The 17,916-nt window shown below is 46.2% G+C and overlaps 1 protein-coding gene across 2 annotated transcripts in view; it reads right to left on the bottom strand.

The window, feature by feature from the left end:
* Positions 1-319: 319 nt before the first annotated feature.
* Positions 320-17,916, bottom strand: part of SIK2 (salt inducible kinase 2) — a 473,348-nt gene continuing 455,751 nt past the window's right edge. The window contains exons 13-15 of one of the 2 annotated variants that reach the window (XM_069614302.1): positions 15,860-15,973; positions 11,967-12,058; positions 320-9,446 (exon numbers count right to left, since the gene is read on the bottom strand). In XM_069614302.1, coding sequence (XP_069470403.1) covers positions 8,873-9,446; positions 11,967-12,058; positions 15,860-15,973 — 780 coding nt within the window. In that variant the 3' untranslated portion in view covers positions 320-8,872. The remainder of the gene's footprint in view (positions 9,447-11,966; positions 12,059-15,859; positions 15,974-17,916) is intronic. The other variant, XM_069614303.1, reaches the window with a different exon arrangement.

Raw genomic sequence — 17,916 nt, 5'->3', positions numbered from 1 at the left:
TATGGCGATGTAATTTTAGAAATAATGGATTCTGGAGTTCAAATTCACCATGACTGTCAAGGTTTTATCAACACATTTCTACAAAATAGATTTTGTGTGCTCGTGATTTTATATTGCCTATAAAGAAACTAGTCACTGTTTGAAAGTGTGCATAGAATAGGGTATTTTTGGTGCTGAAATTGATTACACAAAATGCATTTTAGATACTTTTTTCTTTTTTCCACAGGACAATACTGGGTGCTTTCTTAGCCATGCAATAAAAACAAGTGACACAGATTACATTCCAAACAGGGACTGCCGTGACATTGCGTACCAAAGATTTGAAAAATGAATGTACATAGTCTTTATTTTTTGTATTAATACACTGGAATTGCCTTACAGCTTCTATCACATAAGTTGCATACTACAGATGGCATGGCCGCGCCGTTCAAAAGACAGTCACGGCGTACATCGAGAGCTTACAGAACTAGTGCAGTTACCCCAAAAAAGCAAGGTTAAAGTCTCTAGGTCTTAAAAAAAATTTAAATTAACGAACGTACCACGCACGTATTGCACTTTCCTCTGAATGAGATTAGACCCCTTCCTCCCCCAAGAACACCGAACCAAAGTCTCTTCAAAGTCACTAATATTACATGAAAATAAAGCTAATTATTTTACAGTAGAGTACTACACAATCATTTTATGTTAAACACAACACGCATAAAATCATCCTCTTAAAAGCAGCCTTACTATACAAAGAGTCATTGATCACAAACCTCGAATCGGGCGACTTGAGTTTTAATTCCTAGGTTAGTACTTTCTTCTGAAATTACGTTTGAGAAATCTTGGATGTAGATTTTCCGCTCCTGGAGAAAGTCTGTTTCAGTCATTCGGGAGTTTTCATGGGTGAACCTCAATGCTTAGCGTGGATCTCAATGTATATAGGTGGATCTCAATGTGTATAATTGGGTCCCAATTTATATGGGTGGATCTCAATGGGTGGGTGTCCATTTATATGAATGGGTCTCAATTTATATAGGTGGATCTCAATGTGTATAATTGGGTCTCAATTTATATGGGTGGATCTCAATTTTTACAGGTGGATGTCCGGCAGGGTCTCCAATTCGTATGAGTGGATATGTCAAGTGGCTTGAAGGCCTTGACCAACCTTTAGAAATAATTCTACTGGAAAGACAACGCGATCGAGAAGATATTGCACCTTTGGGTATGGAAGTTATTCTTCTGGTAGACAGCTGTAGCATTTACGTATCATGATGATCGTCAAATGTATAGAGCGTGTCATTTCACAAAAATACCCAATCACATTCCACTCCTCGCTTCCTTCCCGCCCCCCTAAAAGGACCATATATGAATCTTATTGAAACTAATCCAAAAGTGGAACTATAAAATCAACTTCCGTTGTCGCTGCCTGTAGACTAGCCAATCAGATTTAATACCCTGTGCCTTGCGTACATGTCTCACTGGGATAGTTATGCTAGAATCTCCTCTTCTGTTCCAACAGATGTTGAAGTTCCATTCACGTTTTACGCTCTTTAACCACTGAATAAGGCTTGAGGCTGCAGGAGGTTGTGGATTTTAAGGAACGTGCAGTCCTGCCACATAATCGAGTCACATTTAGCATGCAGGGAATTGTAGGCCAAAACGTACTTTGCCAATTGCGAAACCACAACCCGCCAACAGTTGACTTAAACAATAGGCTAAAGAGGTGGCCCTGGGCATAAAGCCATTTGGCGGCTATGAAAATGGTGCCAATGTTATGGAGTGACCCAACCTTCAACTGCCCCTCCCCCACCTCTTGCATTTAGTTATAGCATGGTATGCTTGCTGGTCTTATAACCCAGGGGTCTACAACCTTTAGCTCTCCAGATGTTTCAGACTAAAATTCCCATGATATCTGGCTATTGACTATGCTGGCTGGGGATGATGGGAGTTGTAGTGGAAACATCTGGAGAACAAAAGGTTGCCGACCCGTTATAACCCATTTTTTATTATCAAAATTCTCTATTTTTTTAAAATGTTTGTCTAAACTTTTCAAAGACTAACCCCCACTTTGCAGGTCTGTCTAAATTTCCTGTTTACTGCCATTCAAGGATCTTTGGTCGGTCGGACGGACTCAAATTGAAGGGGGTTAAGCAGTTTTTCATCAGAGTCCATGTCAATGCAGCATCATGTTTCCGGTCCCGGACTTTCTGTTTACCGGCCATTGTCATCTGTAACTCACATTACATTTAGTGGAATCGGGAGACCAACTCGCTGATAGCAGTCTGGAAAAACAGTGCGATGTGGATGACGGGGCCATGCAGTAATTCCATTTTAATGTACAAGTCAATTCAATGATAGCTTGTACTTAAAATTGGAACTTTTTAGTCCTGCGTTTGTCCACACTTGGAACAAGAGAACGGGGATGTCATCCGTGGAACGAAGGCACCAGTTTCTAAGCACCGAATGCTAACTTCAGACAGTGTCGAATCTCTCAACTACTACGGTCAGCTAACTGAATCCCAGGGATTAGGTGAAGATGCACACAATCACAAAGTGTGAGTGTAAGAGGCTAGGAAAGGGCTGGGCTCCATACATGTTGAAGGCCTAGGCCTCGATGAAGAACCAATTGAATCCCTTCCGTCAGCCCCAACTCCTCATCTGTCGCATAACAAGGCTTTATTTAGGCTCCTTTTTCATCGAATGCAAAATTTTGTATCAAAAATCTGTTTCTACCGTTTTCAGAAAATGAAGGTAGCCTCGGTTGGTAGAGTCGCGAGACTGTACCGCAAACTGCTTAAAAGATGGCGCTGCCAAAAGGCGCTACAGGCGTGTTTTAGAAAAAAAGCCATAAAGCTTAACATTAGCCGCAGAACAGGCTCTGCAAATGATTGCTGTATGTCAACATGTCCCTGCTCTTACACCTGGCGCCAGGAGCTTCCTTTGAGCAATGCAGTGGCGGTGCAAGTGGCAGCGGTGGTCTTGTGACGCGAGTGGGATTCCACCCCAAGAACCGAATCGGGCTGCACCTTCTAGTCTCAACATGTTGAGGTTATGTAAAGAAAATGGGTCTTTGATAGCAACGTGCCCTTGCACTTGAAAACACGTTGAGTACATGGCTTGTGCCAAAACCGCATGGCCTCAGAGGGTCTTCTTCAATTCAATAAAGGAAATAGTGAGACCACTTCTTTCCTCATATCCACACGTACAGAACATAATCAGAGGAGAGTGGAAAAGTCTAATCTGTTGGGATTTTTTTAAGGAGGGGAAATAAACAAGCAAAGAGTTGATTAGAACAGCAGCCTATCAATCAAGTGCTGGTGCACCAATCGCGTACACCTACAAGAATTGGCAGACTGATCCATGCAACCCGTATGCAGCTTTATATCATATAGCAGGGCTCTCCAGATGCTTTGGACTTCAACTCCTATCAGTCCTAGGCATCCTGGTCAATAGTGAGGGATCATGGGGGTTGTAGTCCACCTGCGTATCTGAAGGTTGCAGATGCCGTCACATAGAAACCACCGACTTTAAACAAGGCACTGCTCGGGCGTGGAGAGGCTTTTCTACATACTAAAGATACGAACAAATGTGGGTAGAGTTTGGCAGCTCAAACCTAGATAATAAAGTTCAGGTGTTGATTAAATTAGCACACATGAAATGTAGGTCCTGCCATTTAAAGTGGAACAAACCCGCTATATAACTCAACGTGTCCTTTACAAGACAGTCGCTAGGATTCAGGAAGGGTACTCACATTTCTGAGTGAGGCGAATTGCCCAAGTTTTTAGATCTGAAGATGTCTTCTTTTTAACTTTGCCACTGCTATCAGCTAGAAGCATTGCAGTGCAATGCAAGGGTATCAGAACACATTTGGAGATCCACAGAGCACAGTGTGTGTTCTCCACTCTCACAAAGTAGTCCCTTACAAAGAAAAACTTGAAACACTCAATTTGTTTCAACTCATTTCCATATATTGGAAAACAGTATGATGACATGAAAGGAGAAAGGAATTTTATTGATTTTAGGTTTTTATTCTCCCTCTTCCAACTTGAAGTTGGATATTGAACGCATACTTGTTGACATGACCCATTCCAATCTGTAGGTGCTTATCCAGTCCTGGTTTTCTTTGCATTCTGGGATTTATAGTTCCAATCTTCCCCTTATAAAACTTGTACTACAATTCCCAGAATGCAAAGAAAAAAACAGGATTGGATAAGCACCTACAGAGTGGGATGGGTCATGTTATATGAGATTTCTGACTGCATACAGTTTTCACATCGGCAGACAAAATATTCTTTTAGGTCTGTGGATAAGATGATGCGGTCCGATCAGCAGCACAGCATTGTAGGTGATGCTGTCCAGTATCAATTAAAAAGAAACTCTTAAGATTGCCATGCCCACATTCTATTTAAAGCAACCGTTTACAAAAAAGAGCAAGGCAAGGAGGGAGCTGTAATCCGCTGAATATTGTGCTTGAAAACAATAGAACTTGTGCTACAGTTGCCTGTTCAGTGGGAAGACTTTTTCATGGGTGAGGCGCATTTCCGGAGCAGAAGGGTCATGTTAAGAGTTTGTTATACCGAGCCACTAACAGTGCTGAGGCTTGTCCGCAGAGGGGCATGTTGGGGGCACCCCCGGGTATCCAGACCTTCATCTGTTAGATTATACAGAAGGGCAGTAGAGGAGGAGAGAGCAAAAGGGGTTGCTAGGGTAAATGCACAAGAAGGATGTGTACAGGTAGCACAGGGAGTGAGGGCTAGGGCTGGAGATTGTGATAGCTGCATGCCTGCAGAGTAAGTACAGAATAATCAAAGCCCAACACTGATCAGAAAAGGGCAAATGCGTACAGCTCTGGCACTGAAATTTGGCTACCCTTTTCCGTGCGTGCACTGCCAGCTAGCACACATCACTGGGAAGCAGATTGGCTCATGGGTAAACCAAGTGATAAGCAGGCTGGCACTTCTATCCCAGTCGCGGCAGCCATTTTGAGGCACCAGCCTGGCCACTTTCACCATAGGCCTGTGCACTTCTGCTCACGCTCCGTGGGGCACGTCGCACCCATAGGCAAAGGATTCAAGGGGAACAAACAGAGTTGTGATTTGAAGGACCATGCTCAGCCCACCTTTTGTATCTTTTAAAAACATGGTAAAGGCCCCCTGGTAGCACAAAAGAGAGGAATCGGGTGGAAATCTAACCATGTCCATCCATAGGCCCAGGAATTGCAGCCATGCTTTTAGGAATGATGAATGGATCAGTTTGGCTTGAACATATCTTTTTGCGCCATACCTCAATAAAGGATTATAGGGGATTTTGGGGGCTAGCTAGCATGTGTTTGACTTGGTTATACCCCTCAAACCAAAATGGCCCTTTGTTACATTCATTTATCATCCAGGTCACATGCACTCATCACTTAGTTATTCAATACAATATACGATTTTAAGAATTACAATAGATCAACCACAGAAGACATTTAGAAATGGGTCTGTAAATGGCAGAATGGGCTGAGCTGCACAGACACCCATCACAATATAATTGTAATTCCTGCAATAGGTTATTTATAAGAGGCTTAATATCCAGAGGTTTGTAAGCGCGGACCCAGGGATCCAACCTGTGTTTCTCCGCGTCATTTTGCTTCCAAGGTGAGCGTGTTGCCCCTGAGCTATCCTCCCGAGATATACCGTCCACACGCTCACCATCTTGCTTTAGGACAGCTGCCGGACTTTCAATATTTAAGTGATAGAACATGAAGGCGCAATATTTGGGAGGAACGTATTCATCTACGCTGATATCCGTGCGGAGACACGTTTTGTTTCTTGGGTATCCTACTCCCGTTTCATTGGCGTTTTAAAAAAAAAAAGTATGGATAGTTCTTTCGTTTGGGGATGAAAGTGATCAAATGACAACATACAGCCCATTTGCTTTCACACTCTGTGTATGGTTTTTGCCTACCAGTTGCCAGGCCTCCCTTCTGCCACATACCTTCCTATAAATGCTTCAGATCTTGTGGTCACCGCTAGGACAGGACAAAGTGTGCTCAAACATCCTCGAAGCTCAACAGAAAACTGCAAAGAAAAATCAACTTGGTAATCCTAGGCAGGGAAGTCATTTCACTGAAATGCCAGGGGTAGCGGAAGTGGCATCACACGACCCTTACCTCTGAGGACATCACAGGAAGTGATATAATTTGACCCCGTCCCAAGTGACATCACGGGAAGGTATGACACACGACCTTTCACCTCTTGACAAAACAGGCAGTGGCATCACATAGGCTTGTTCCTCAGTACACCAACATACATATGGTTACGATATCACTTTAATATACATTTTTACCACCATATGAAGTGGTAATCCCAGTGTATATAGGCCCATAGTTCCAAGATCTTTTAGTTGTGTCACCACCAAACGTGATGGTACCAGGTTACCCTGCCCAATGGACCTTGACAAATACCCACTGGCTACAGGTTGAGCCAGTAAAAACAAAAAAAGGAAACAAAGATTTATTTTCATTTTTTTTGCTAGGGGTAGCCAGGGAGACTGCGGGGGTCACAGCTGCGACCCCTGGCGACCCTTAAATGACGTCCCTGATCCTAGGGTTGCCTGAAGATCAGGAAATGTATATGTCAAATCAATTCCTAACACACACACATGCCTCTGCCAAAGGTTTAAGAGCAGCATTTCTCATGATCATCAATTGGTCTTTCATGGACTGCTTCCGGAGGGTGAGATTCAGCTTCGAGAGGAGACCACCACCTACGTTTGAGCTACACATTGTCAGAGGCTGCCATTATTTCTTTTGCCAGCCAAGGCTTCTCTCATGTCGGCTTTCATTGAAAGCTACAGGGGACAAAATGGACAAAAGAGCACATGCATACATTCGAAGCTTCGCATCCCCCGATAAGTCCCGCTTTGAGGTGGGGTTGAGAAGGTGGCAGGGGAGCTGGTTACAGGGAAAAAGACCTCCTCTCTTTGGAGTTGTCCATTGAGGTTTGTCGAGGAGCCACTCTGAAGATACCTGGAGCATTTGTGAGGGGATAGTGAGCAGACAACATGGGATGTTTCAGTGTAAGTCCAGGCAAATAGTCTGTGGTCCTGTGTCACTCAGAGATGTTCTGGTTGTCACTGAAGATGTTCTAGTCAAAGTCCTATTGAAAGTGACCCATTGTGAGACAATAACAGAACCTTTGCTACTGAGGTCCCGCTGCCATAACACCACGTTGGCTGTTCTGTGCAAAAGAGGGTCTAGATTTGATGGACTGACTTGTTAGGAATTTGCTAGCTTTCCCTACTGGCTACTCCACCGCCGTGCACCATGTTGATAAATATCCCCCCCCCCCCCCCCCAAGGAATCTGAAGAGCTGTACATACCTTCCTCCAAAGGGCACCTACTGGGCCGCCTACCCCCACGGTTAATAACACATCAACAGTTTCTGACATTAAATATTATTAAATATTGCTGTAATACTTGTTAACATTTTAGACATAGAAGCAATCAAAACACTGAAGTCATTAAAATACTTTTGAGGGTCCCACACAGTGGAACACAAACAAACTCTGAAGGGACTTTGGCTGAAGCCTTGATGCAAATGGCGAAAGGTCCAATTTTCTTCATAAAAGAAAAAAGCTTGTATCAGAAAAAATAAACAACGGAAGAAGGCACAGCACTACCACACGCCACTTTTTTCATTTTTTTTTTAAACTCTTGGGCTGCCTTGTCCTGATAATGTCTAAAACCCTAAATTGTCCAAAATGTACAAAGTTTAATAAACAACCAACAACACGGTATACTGTAAGTTCAAAATACAGTCAATATCCTGTTTTAAAAAGCAAACAAAGGACAGTATTGTAACAAACACATCTCCAGTGACCAGAGATGGGCGAGATATATACTGCCTCCACAAGAGGCTGTCCCGGAGAGAGAGAACGTTTCCACTAATTACCACCGTCCCAACGTCATTTCCGGTAGTTTATGACCAACCACTAGAGTTACTCCACGCTACACCCTAGCAGGTACTTCTGCAATTATTGGTCCCAAGAGTTGATCACTCCTTGTGTAACATTGTCCCACTCTCAACTGAAATGTCCCCTGCCATTGCTGATTTCGTTCTTAAAATTTGGGCAGCAAGGTACCGATTGATGGGTTACTGTGGGCGAGTTTGGCAGAAGTCTTGCCCCCGTCTCCCTCCGTTGGTTGTGCTAAACTTGTTTGCCCGTAATGTGCAATTTACAAGGGACTGTGGTGGCACAGCCCATAACTCTTCAACCGTTCAGATTCTAAGATCTCTTATCAATTACCAACAGGTTGTCGATAACCTTTTGCATCAAATACAAAGCAGTTTCCTCGTCCCATTGTGCAACGGAAAAACCTTAGATCTGCATCAGGGCTCCTACTGCGGTACCCAAAAGTTGATATTGCTATTGTTGCCGGTAGCTCTGATGGGTCCTCCTGATTGCACATCAGCTCCAAGATGAAAGCTCATTACCTGGTTGTATTTGGTTAATTGTGAAGATGTCTTATGAGCACCACTTGGAAGTTGGTTTCTCTTCCTGTACACAACGGTCGGTCATTGAAGCGCCTCCGCTGCTTGCTACTCGTCCTTGGAAACACTCAAGATCCTTCATTCCTTCCTACAGGAATCTTTTCCTCTCTCCATCCTTCCAGAATTGGGCACCTCTTCTATGTAAGATCAGCCCACCGGCGACCCAGTTGCAGCCAGGTCCTTGACTAAGGTCATCGTGCCGGCTTCCCCCAAACCTTCATGAGCTTCCAGGGTTAGGTAATTAAGCCATTAAGTTTTCCTCAAGGTTTGGAACAGAAATGAAAAGATGTGTAGGCTTTACCTTCATTTAACCCACCTGCTTTCCACATGAAGACAGTAACACTGATGGAACGTGGCTAATTCACAAGAACATAGCCACTATGTTGGGAGTCAACGGTCTCCATCATTTCGCAGTCAAATAGCTGAGGTAGCTCAGAGGGGGACAAAGTTTCGTAGGGCGACTGAGGATTGTGTGTGATCGAGCTACTCGGACTGTCGGCCAGCAATGTGTTGTTATTGTGCTGTGCTGGGTTCATGGGATACTGGCACTGTGTTTCATACTCCTGCTCGGGACAGGGACAACCGGCCATCTCGCAGGGCTGGTAAGAGTATGTCAGCGGCTGAAGGTGGGATTGCGGTGCGAGCTGGGCCTGATTCGGCTGCGGAAGGCTCTGTATCTGCTGGCTTTGGAGTTGAAGCTTATGATACTGGCTGAGGAAAGGGTCATATTGCATTTCATCAGAGGTGGGTTCCATGACGGGGCTTAGCGGCTGCGACAGGCTGAACTGGCCCGGCTGCTGTTGCGCGTCCTGATGTGCAAGCGGCAGCTGCTGAGTTGACCGCGGGTATGTGCCTTCGGCTATCTGCATCTGGTTGAAATAGGCCTGCAGCTGTGATTGCTTCTGGAGAAAGAGGCGTTTCTGGTACAGCCTGAATAAACAAAAAACAGAATAATTAGCAAAAGTCTAAAACAAATACTAATTGATTGTTAAACAACTTTAAAATCCCTCAAAAATGAAATGATTCAAACAAAATGACCCTGCAACTGAATCATGGTGTTTTGGTCCATATTTCACTATTTTAAAATACATTCCTATGCAGCCAGTACAAGGATTTGACATTTCTGGAAGCTGTTTAGCTCCTGCTCGTAGCCTAGAAGGGCCTGGTTAGCTTGACACAAACTACTACAAGCCACATTCGAGTCCCTATATAAACTTCCTATGCCGTCAAATGAAGGATCATAAATGCTGGGTGTTGCTTAGTTCAAGCTGGTAGCTTAGAAGGGCCTGGTTATTTTCACACCAACAACTACTATGGGCTTCTTTCAAACTCCTCTGGCTAACTGGTGTCATACACACATCTATTTTTTAACTTGGATAACTACTTCGACATGTTACATGAAATGTTGCTTTGTGGTTGTACTTGCTATTTCAGAATACACTGTTAGAGTATTAGTAATATATTAAAAGGCCAAATATAAGTTTGTCCTATGCCGTCATGCGCAGTAGAGACTGCCCGCTTCAACTGTTGTCACCACTAGAGGGAGCTGTTGCCTTAGGCTATATAGTGGTCCTACTATATCAATTTATTTTCTATTAACAGAAATTACATAAAAATATACCACATAATATATTGACACCCTGAAAATGTATTTCGTCACGCACTTTGGCCTGAGTACACAGGCTTTCACACTAGTTATTAAATAAACTCTCAGGTATCAATCAGCAGCAAATGTGACACTGACTCTGTGCCGAATTCTCAAAACCTTTTCGGGACAAGTGAGGAGATGAGCTAGCACATTCTCTCGCTTGAGCTAAATAAAAGGAGCCCCCCCAAATCACAAAGGGCATCTCAATGAGTGCCAGATGCCCCCCACCCCCACCTCTCCCTCTCCCTCTCCCGCCTACACCACACAGGGTGGAGAAATGAGCCTGTGGTCTTTGCTGTTGCACCAAAACCAGACACAATGTGCCAAAATAAGTGGATGCTGTGGACATTGGTGGCAACACCCACGTGCAGGACACCGGCATGCGTGCGTTGCCTCTCCGTGCCGTGACGTATTGAATACGCAGTGTCACTACATCTGCAGCCAATGCCACAGAGCTATAGAACTTTCTGCCACAGGCAGGCCCCGCATGAGCAGGTGATGTGTCTGTCTGTCTGCTGAGATTGGGCCTTTCTCTTTGGTTGCAGAACTTTCTGCCAAAGGCAGGCCCCGCATGAGCAGGTGATGTGTCTGTCTGTCTGCTGAGATTGGGCCTTTCTCTTTGGTTGCAGAACTTTCTGCCACAGGCAGGCCCCGCATGAGCAGGTGATGTGTCTGTCTGTCTGCTGAGATTGGGCCTTTCTCTTTGGTTGCAGAACTTTCTGCCACAGGCAGGCCCCGCATGAGCAGGTGATGTGTCTGTCTGTCTGCTGAGATTGGGCCTTTCTCTTTGGTTGCAGAACTTTCTGCCACAGGCAGGCCCCGCATGAGCAGGTGATGTGTCTGTCTGTCTGCTGAGATTGGGCCTTTCTCTTTGGTTGCAGAACTTTCTGCCAAAGGCAGGCCCCGCATGAGCAGGTGATGTCTCTGTCTGTCTGCTGAGATTGGGCCTTTCTCTTGGGTTGCAGAACTTTCTGCCACAGGCAGGCCCCGCATGAGCAGGTGATGTGTCTGTCTGTCTGCTGAGATTGGGCCTTTCTCTTTGGTTGCAGAAGTTTCTGCCACAGGCAGGCCCCGCATGAGCAGGTGATGTCTCTGTCTGTCTGCTGAGATTGGGCCTTTCTCTTGGGTTGCAGAACCTTCTGCCAAAGGCAGGCCCCGCATGAGCAGGTGATGTCTCTGTCTGTCTGCTGAGATTGGGCCTTTCTCTTGGGTTGCAGAACTTGCTGCCACAGGCAGGCCCCGCATGAGCAGGTGATGTCTCTGTCTGTCTGCTGAGATTGGGCCTTTCTCTTGGGTTGCAGAACTTGCTGCCACAGGCAGGCCACGCATGAGCAGGTGATGTCTCTGTCGGTCTGCTGAGATTGGGCCTTTCTCTTGGGTTGGGTGTCAGCTTTACTTACACATGTTTACAAGCTGCAACATATTTATTTTAGTTTAATTGTGGATCTTTATTAATCACGAAATCACCCTTGGAAATAAACCAAAGAATGTACACTGGTAGCGGTTAGGGGCATAGCTAAGGGTGGGGGCTCTAATCCTTCCAGCATACCATTTATATTCGGCTTGCTATTTGGGGGAGTAGAGAACAGATCGCATTTGCCATCAGTGGGGAACATGCAACAGTGCTGAGAGGTGCTTTCGGAGTGGAACCGGAGGCAGGGGGGGGCATTAGGGGGGATAGCTAGGATGAGCGTGTCTGAACGTTTCTAAATAACCAACAATCTCGTGTTTAGAATGTTAACCGGCATCATGGGACCGGCGAGGGGTAGTGGTGGCGTGCCTTGTTCCAGCACTCCTCTTACCTGTGTTCCTGTAACTGCTGCTCCAGACTTCTTGGCGCTTCTTTGCAGTACAATTGGCAACTGTTCTGGTTGTTTGCAAGCAGGCTCACATTCTGTAACAGAAATAAGAAAATTAAAACCAGGCCCTTGGGCACCAACCGTTGAAAGGCAATGCTATTCTAGGCAGGATGCGCAAAGTGCCTACTAGGTGTACCCAGGAAGCATGTGCAGCAGGATCTATGATGGAAAACAAGGATGGACCAAGGTCAGTCAGGCGAGTCTCCCCGTGTTACACAACGAGAGGTACAGGGGTCTGGGTGAGCACATGGCGGCTACCAACCGAAAAACACACCGTTGCTCAGTGAACGGTGTCAACCAAACGGAAGCTGCCAACAGCACATCACAGCTCTCTTGCTCTTTCTCCCGCTCATTCCTACTAACTTAGCCACCTCCCGCCTTGCTCTACAAATCTGCCAGAGCGCCAAGAAACCATGCGGGTGGCAACAGTGCACGGTACAAGAACCTTTAACATAACACCGGTCACTGATTCTAATGTGGGAAGTAAAGGGCTTATCTGTGGATACTCTGCCGGGGTGGGGAGGGTAGGTGTGTCTCTGATAGAAGAGGGGATTCTGTCTCTGATAACATTGAAGGAAGTGAAGGGTCACTCTTTGGTTGCACTGTGACACATGGGGGTCTAGCTCAGATTACACTGTGAAATGCTAGTGGTCTGCCCCTCTGGTAGTTTACGGATCCGTCCCTGACTATAATGTGGGTGGTTATGCGTCTACCTCAGTTTCATTGAGGGAGGCGTGGTGCTGCTCTCCTATCACACTGCAGGAAGTGAGCAAGCTGTCAATTAGTACCCGGCGAGGGCGCAATCAGAATGAAAGGACAATTCTGATTGGCCCTCGCCCGGGCATTACCCGGCCTGTAATCCCTGGTTTCCATGCCTTTGTCCCCGACGGGGGGCGTGGCAGCCCCTCAGCCAATGAGGAGGCTCGAAGCAGGGATGTCCCCGCTTCAAGTCTCCTCACGGCTGGAGGCCGCCTTCGTTCCCAGCCTGGGATTCAGGTATAGGTTTTTTTGTCCTCCCACTCACTTACCGTCTGCCTGCCCTGTCCCCGGTGGGGGACGATGGCAGTCTCCAGCCGTGAGGAGACTCGAATCAGGGACATCCCCGATCCGAGCCTCCACATGGCTGGAGGCTTCCATCGTCCCCCGCCGGGGACCCAGGTACATTTTCTTTTCACCTCCCTCCCTTCCGCCCTCCCAAACCCACTTACCTTCTTCTCTGTCGTCTTTCGGGAACGGACGCACTGGGAACTGTTCCCAGTGCGTCCGCTCCCGATGGCCACCATGGAAGGGAAAACGGACTCTGTTTTACCTTTCCCGGCGGCCATTTTCTTGGTCGTTTTTTTTTTGTTTTTCTGTCCTGAAATGCTGCAGCGTTTTGGGACAGAAAAGAATGCTTTTAGTGCCCCGGTAATGCAGATCTTGTGGGCCGGGGTACTAATAGCTATATGCGCCTCGCAGCGGGGGCATTACCGACTCTGGTAATGCCCCGGCCGCTCAGGGCATATTGCTCCATTATTACACTGTTTCTCATCATACTGTGGGATGTGAGGTGGTCTGAATTATTAAACCATGGCAAGCGTGGCACCAGATCCTGCTAAGAAAGCGAGGAGTCTGATCCGGACTACACTGTGGTAGGTGGGAGGGTTCCTGCGACATTCAGACCTCCTCAATACTCTCCCAATCAATCTGGTGCACAGCCTTCCCCCAACATCTAAGTTACTGCTGTGGAAATGTTGAGTCAAAGACTGGTAAGATAGCGCCTTGGGCTGAACGTCCCATGCAGTGGCCTCTGCAGAACCAGCAGGTTCCAGGTTCAAACGTCAGCACAACTTTCTCAGTCCGTCATTGTCTTGAGGTCAACAAAATAGGGTCCATTGATTGGGGCCATAATACTGATTATTGAGAGAAAATTGAGTTTGTGGACATCTGGCCGACTGATGCTCAGCTTATCCTCTGATACCTACACGATCATATGGCCTTTAATGCCTTGATGTCAATATCAATCTCTCTGCTTAACAAGGGCCTCAGAACCCTCCAATCGCAGAAGAGTCCAGATGCTTCTAGGTCTCACGAATGCCTATCTTACTGCCGCTCGTGCTCTTCAATCTGGGTTTAGAATAGCTAATTGAGCTATCCCCCCACCTCCCGTAGGCTACCTGCTACTCGTGACAGATATCCTGCGTGGCTCCGCTGGTTCTACTGTGGATGACGGTTAGATCGATTGGTTGGCTACGTCATTGGCCCCAGGTTTTATGATAGCAGTGAGGGGTTCACTTGTTTTGTCTCAATGGGGGGGCACTCCAGATTCCTATGGGAGGCACTTCACGTCACTCTCCATCTCCAGTGGTGGCTCTTCACGTCTCTATGGGAGGCCCCTCAAGTCTCTTTCCATGGGATCCAATTAAAGTGTCTATGGAAGGCCCCTCGAGGCTATGGGAGGCCCCTCGAGTCTCTATGGGAGGCCCCTCGAGTCTCTTTCCATCGGATCCAATTCAAGTCTCTATGGGAGGCCCCTCAGTCTCTATGGCCCCTCGAGTCTCTTTCCATGGGATCCAATTCAGGTCTCTATGGGAGGCCCTCGAGTCTCTTTCCATGGGATCCAATTCAAGTCTCTATTGGAGGCCCCTCCAGTCTCTATGAGAGGCCCCTCGAGTCTCTTTCCATGGGATCCAATTCAAGTCTCTATGGTGGAAACTTCAGGTCCTCAGATTCACTGTTAGTGTCACCGGGGATCTTCTGATGCCAACCTGGCATTTGACTAACTCTGTGCCAGCTCTTTAACAGGTGATGTGGCCCAGCTGTTAACACAGGTGTCTTTTCAGCAAAACCGATGCATACGCAGAAATGCCATTGCCGCCTCCGTACCTCCTTTTAAGAGTCACGGGGAGTAGCAGTGCATGGCCTTTGACCCTCATTCACTCACAGAAAGTGGATAAAAAGAATTGTACAGGTCTTTTAAGCCGAAGAAAAGACAACCTTTCCTGATTGTAGAATCTGTATGCCAATTCTTGGCATCAGTTGCTGTGCCACAGAATGCCTAACCATTGCTTTCCTTGATAATGCCTGCAGGAGAGGGGTGCTGCCCAGAGGAGGCGCATCTCCCCTCCTGTCAGAGCTAACTATTCAGACCATGGCTCATCAGAATGCCTGATGGCAGAGAGAAAATGAACAGGGAGTAGCTACAACCTTTGTTGGCCTCTAAACCATGGCCACGGTGGCCTTTGAACCAAGACACCAACACTCTAAACTTGGCTTCCAACTTGAACAAAATCCTGTGATCAGGCAAAATCATTTAATTGCCTCATGCCCCCACTCCCATCTTGGGAAAATATGAGTGCACAGAAATTGACAGACTTTCAAAGGCAGCAACAGGTTGGGAGCTCTAACCGTGACTCTGTAGGCAGGTGTCTGGGCCCCACAGCTCCACATTGACCTACATCTAGCCGTGACTCTGTAGGCAAGTGTCTGGACCCCACATCTCCACATTGACCTACATCTAACCGTGACTCTGTAGGCAGGTTTCTGGGCCCCACAGCTCCACATTGACCTACATCTAACCGTGACTCTGTAGGCAGGTGTCTGGGCCACACAGTTCCTCATTGACCTACATCTAACCGTGACTCTGTAGGCAGGTGTCTGGGCCACACAGCTCTACATTGACCTACATCTAACTGTGACTCTGTAGGCAGGTGTCTGGGCCCCACATCTCCACATTGACCTACATCTAACCGTAACTCTGTAGGCAGATGTCTGGGCCCCACAGCTCCACATTGACCTACCTCTAACCGTGACTCTGCAGACAGGTGTCTGGGCCCCACAGCTCCACATTGACCTACCTGAAGCCTGTGCTGCAGGTACTGTGTTTCCAGGCTCTGCCGCCGTGACAGCATCTGTGGATGAACTCCATTGGGGAAGCTGGGGACATTTTTCAGTTGTTGTGCAAAGTCCTCCTGCAAATTAACAGAGAGGAAACTATTTGAAGAGGTTTTGTAGGACTTTCGTAAAACGGCCAACTTTTGGGAAGTACATATATTTACGTTTTATTCTCTTTTAAGTGCTCTTTGTCATTCGAGGGCATTAATTTCTAACTGCATTGCCACCTTTATTTCATTATAGTGAAGCAAGCTGTAACAGACATCATGGACAATTGGCTGTCTTTGCTTCATAGCACTCATTATGAGTTAAGCAGTAACTAAAAACAGGTGTTATCTTCAAATATTGTGTGTTTATTGCCACCAGGGTACGTACACAAATATGGCATGCAATAATTACAGTTGAATTATGAGGTAAAATACCAACTCGTTCTTCCCACGGAAGTGGGGGTACACTTTTTAAACCCCCCCTTAAATTTTGAAACTTTTTTCACCCTACTTTCAATCCGTCAGGCATTCCAAAGAACTGTGTCCATCAGTCCTCCTCTCTCCCTCAGTTTCCACCAAACAGTGGCCAAAAGAGTCACCCGCATTCTTTTGGGCTTTAATTGTCCCAACACTTCCTTCTTGGGTCTTGTGGTAGATTGTTGGTGTTTTGGTGCACATCGTAGGTGGTCTTGCTCCTGGGAATATGAGGTAACCACCAACACTCTCAGTGATTTGCAACTATCGCACTTGCTTTATCTTCCCTCTTCTCATTTCCTCTTCAAGTTGAACTTGGACATGGAATGCTCTGCTCATCCCTTTGTTCCCTTTGAACTGGTCTTACCCCATTTTTCTTGCGGTTTGCTTGCCATCACAGCGGGTTTCCCCCCCCCATCTCCTCATTTATAGGGTTCTAGCGGCTACCCTCCGGCTACTCTGCCCCCCCATCCCCTTAGTTGTTGCCACCATGATCTCATGCTCATCGCTTTTCTTCACCTCCTCCACCATACATGGTCATCCTTCTATATCTCTCCCCCTACGCTCTTCTACCTTGTTCTGTATCTTTGACCACCTCCTTTGCCTCCACCTCCTCGGCACTACTTGCATCCTCACCACAGCACCACACAATCTCCAGCTCACTCTGCCTCTGATTCTTAACTACTGCAAACTTCACAAACCCAAGGCTGCCCCAGTGACATTGTGGTTTAGATATACTTTTCAGCTGGGGCTCCACGTTGAGTAAGTGCTGAGGTTGACTACCATGTGATTGATGACACAAACCCCCAGCTCTTTCCCGTGTGTAAGCATTTGGAAACATGGGCCCGCGATCCACACTTTCAAAGTGGGGATGCCATCTTGATTGAACTTGCTTGCTGTCTCCGCATCTACTTGCCTTATTACTTTCCATCACTATCCTGTCAGGGTACGCTTTTCTGGAACATGTGCTCGCTCCCGGCTTCCCTTTCTCAGTTAATTTGTAGATCATATTTTGTGGAAAGTTCCTGATCAAACCATTTGCCAATCTTTAGGTCTTGAGGATTGGACGCTACACAAGGTCTAGGACAGGCACACTTAGGTCTTCTCATTCTGTAAATAAACTTTTTTGTTCTTTTTTGTAGGGCTCTCTTTTTTAAAAAAATAAACATTAAAATCTCAAACAAATATAAATTATGTTGTTACAAAACAATCGTGCAAACTTAACATTTTTAGATTCATTATTTCAGATCCGAAAACAATCACACGGAAGATAGCAGCTTAAAAACGGCAAGGGGGTAACTAAGCCCACCATTTTTCTTGGGCACCTGTAAAACACTGGATAAAGGATTTTGAAAAAGAGACAGTTATCCAAAGCGGCTCATGTCGTAGATACAGAGGCTCCGCTTAAAAAAAAAAAAACTGTCTATTGCATGGCTCTTCAAGGAGGATTCCCAATGGCTATATTCTGAATACATTATTTATTTAGGGACAGAAATCTATTCCAGACAATAGAGGACTTTCTTTCCATTGTCTAAAGGAGGTGGTGCTTCTAAATGTGG

Source organism: Ambystoma mexicanum, chromosome 9 (genome assembly GCF_040938575.1).
Source record: "Ambystoma mexicanum isolate Mex_15411 chromosome 9, UKY_AmexF1_1, whole genome shotgun sequence".
NCBI lineage: Eukaryota > Metazoa > Chordata > Amphibia > Caudata > Ambystomatidae > Ambystoma > Ambystoma mexicanum.
Note: the sequence above shows the minus strand (reverse complement) of the source record. Positions and strands in the feature narration are given on the sequence as shown.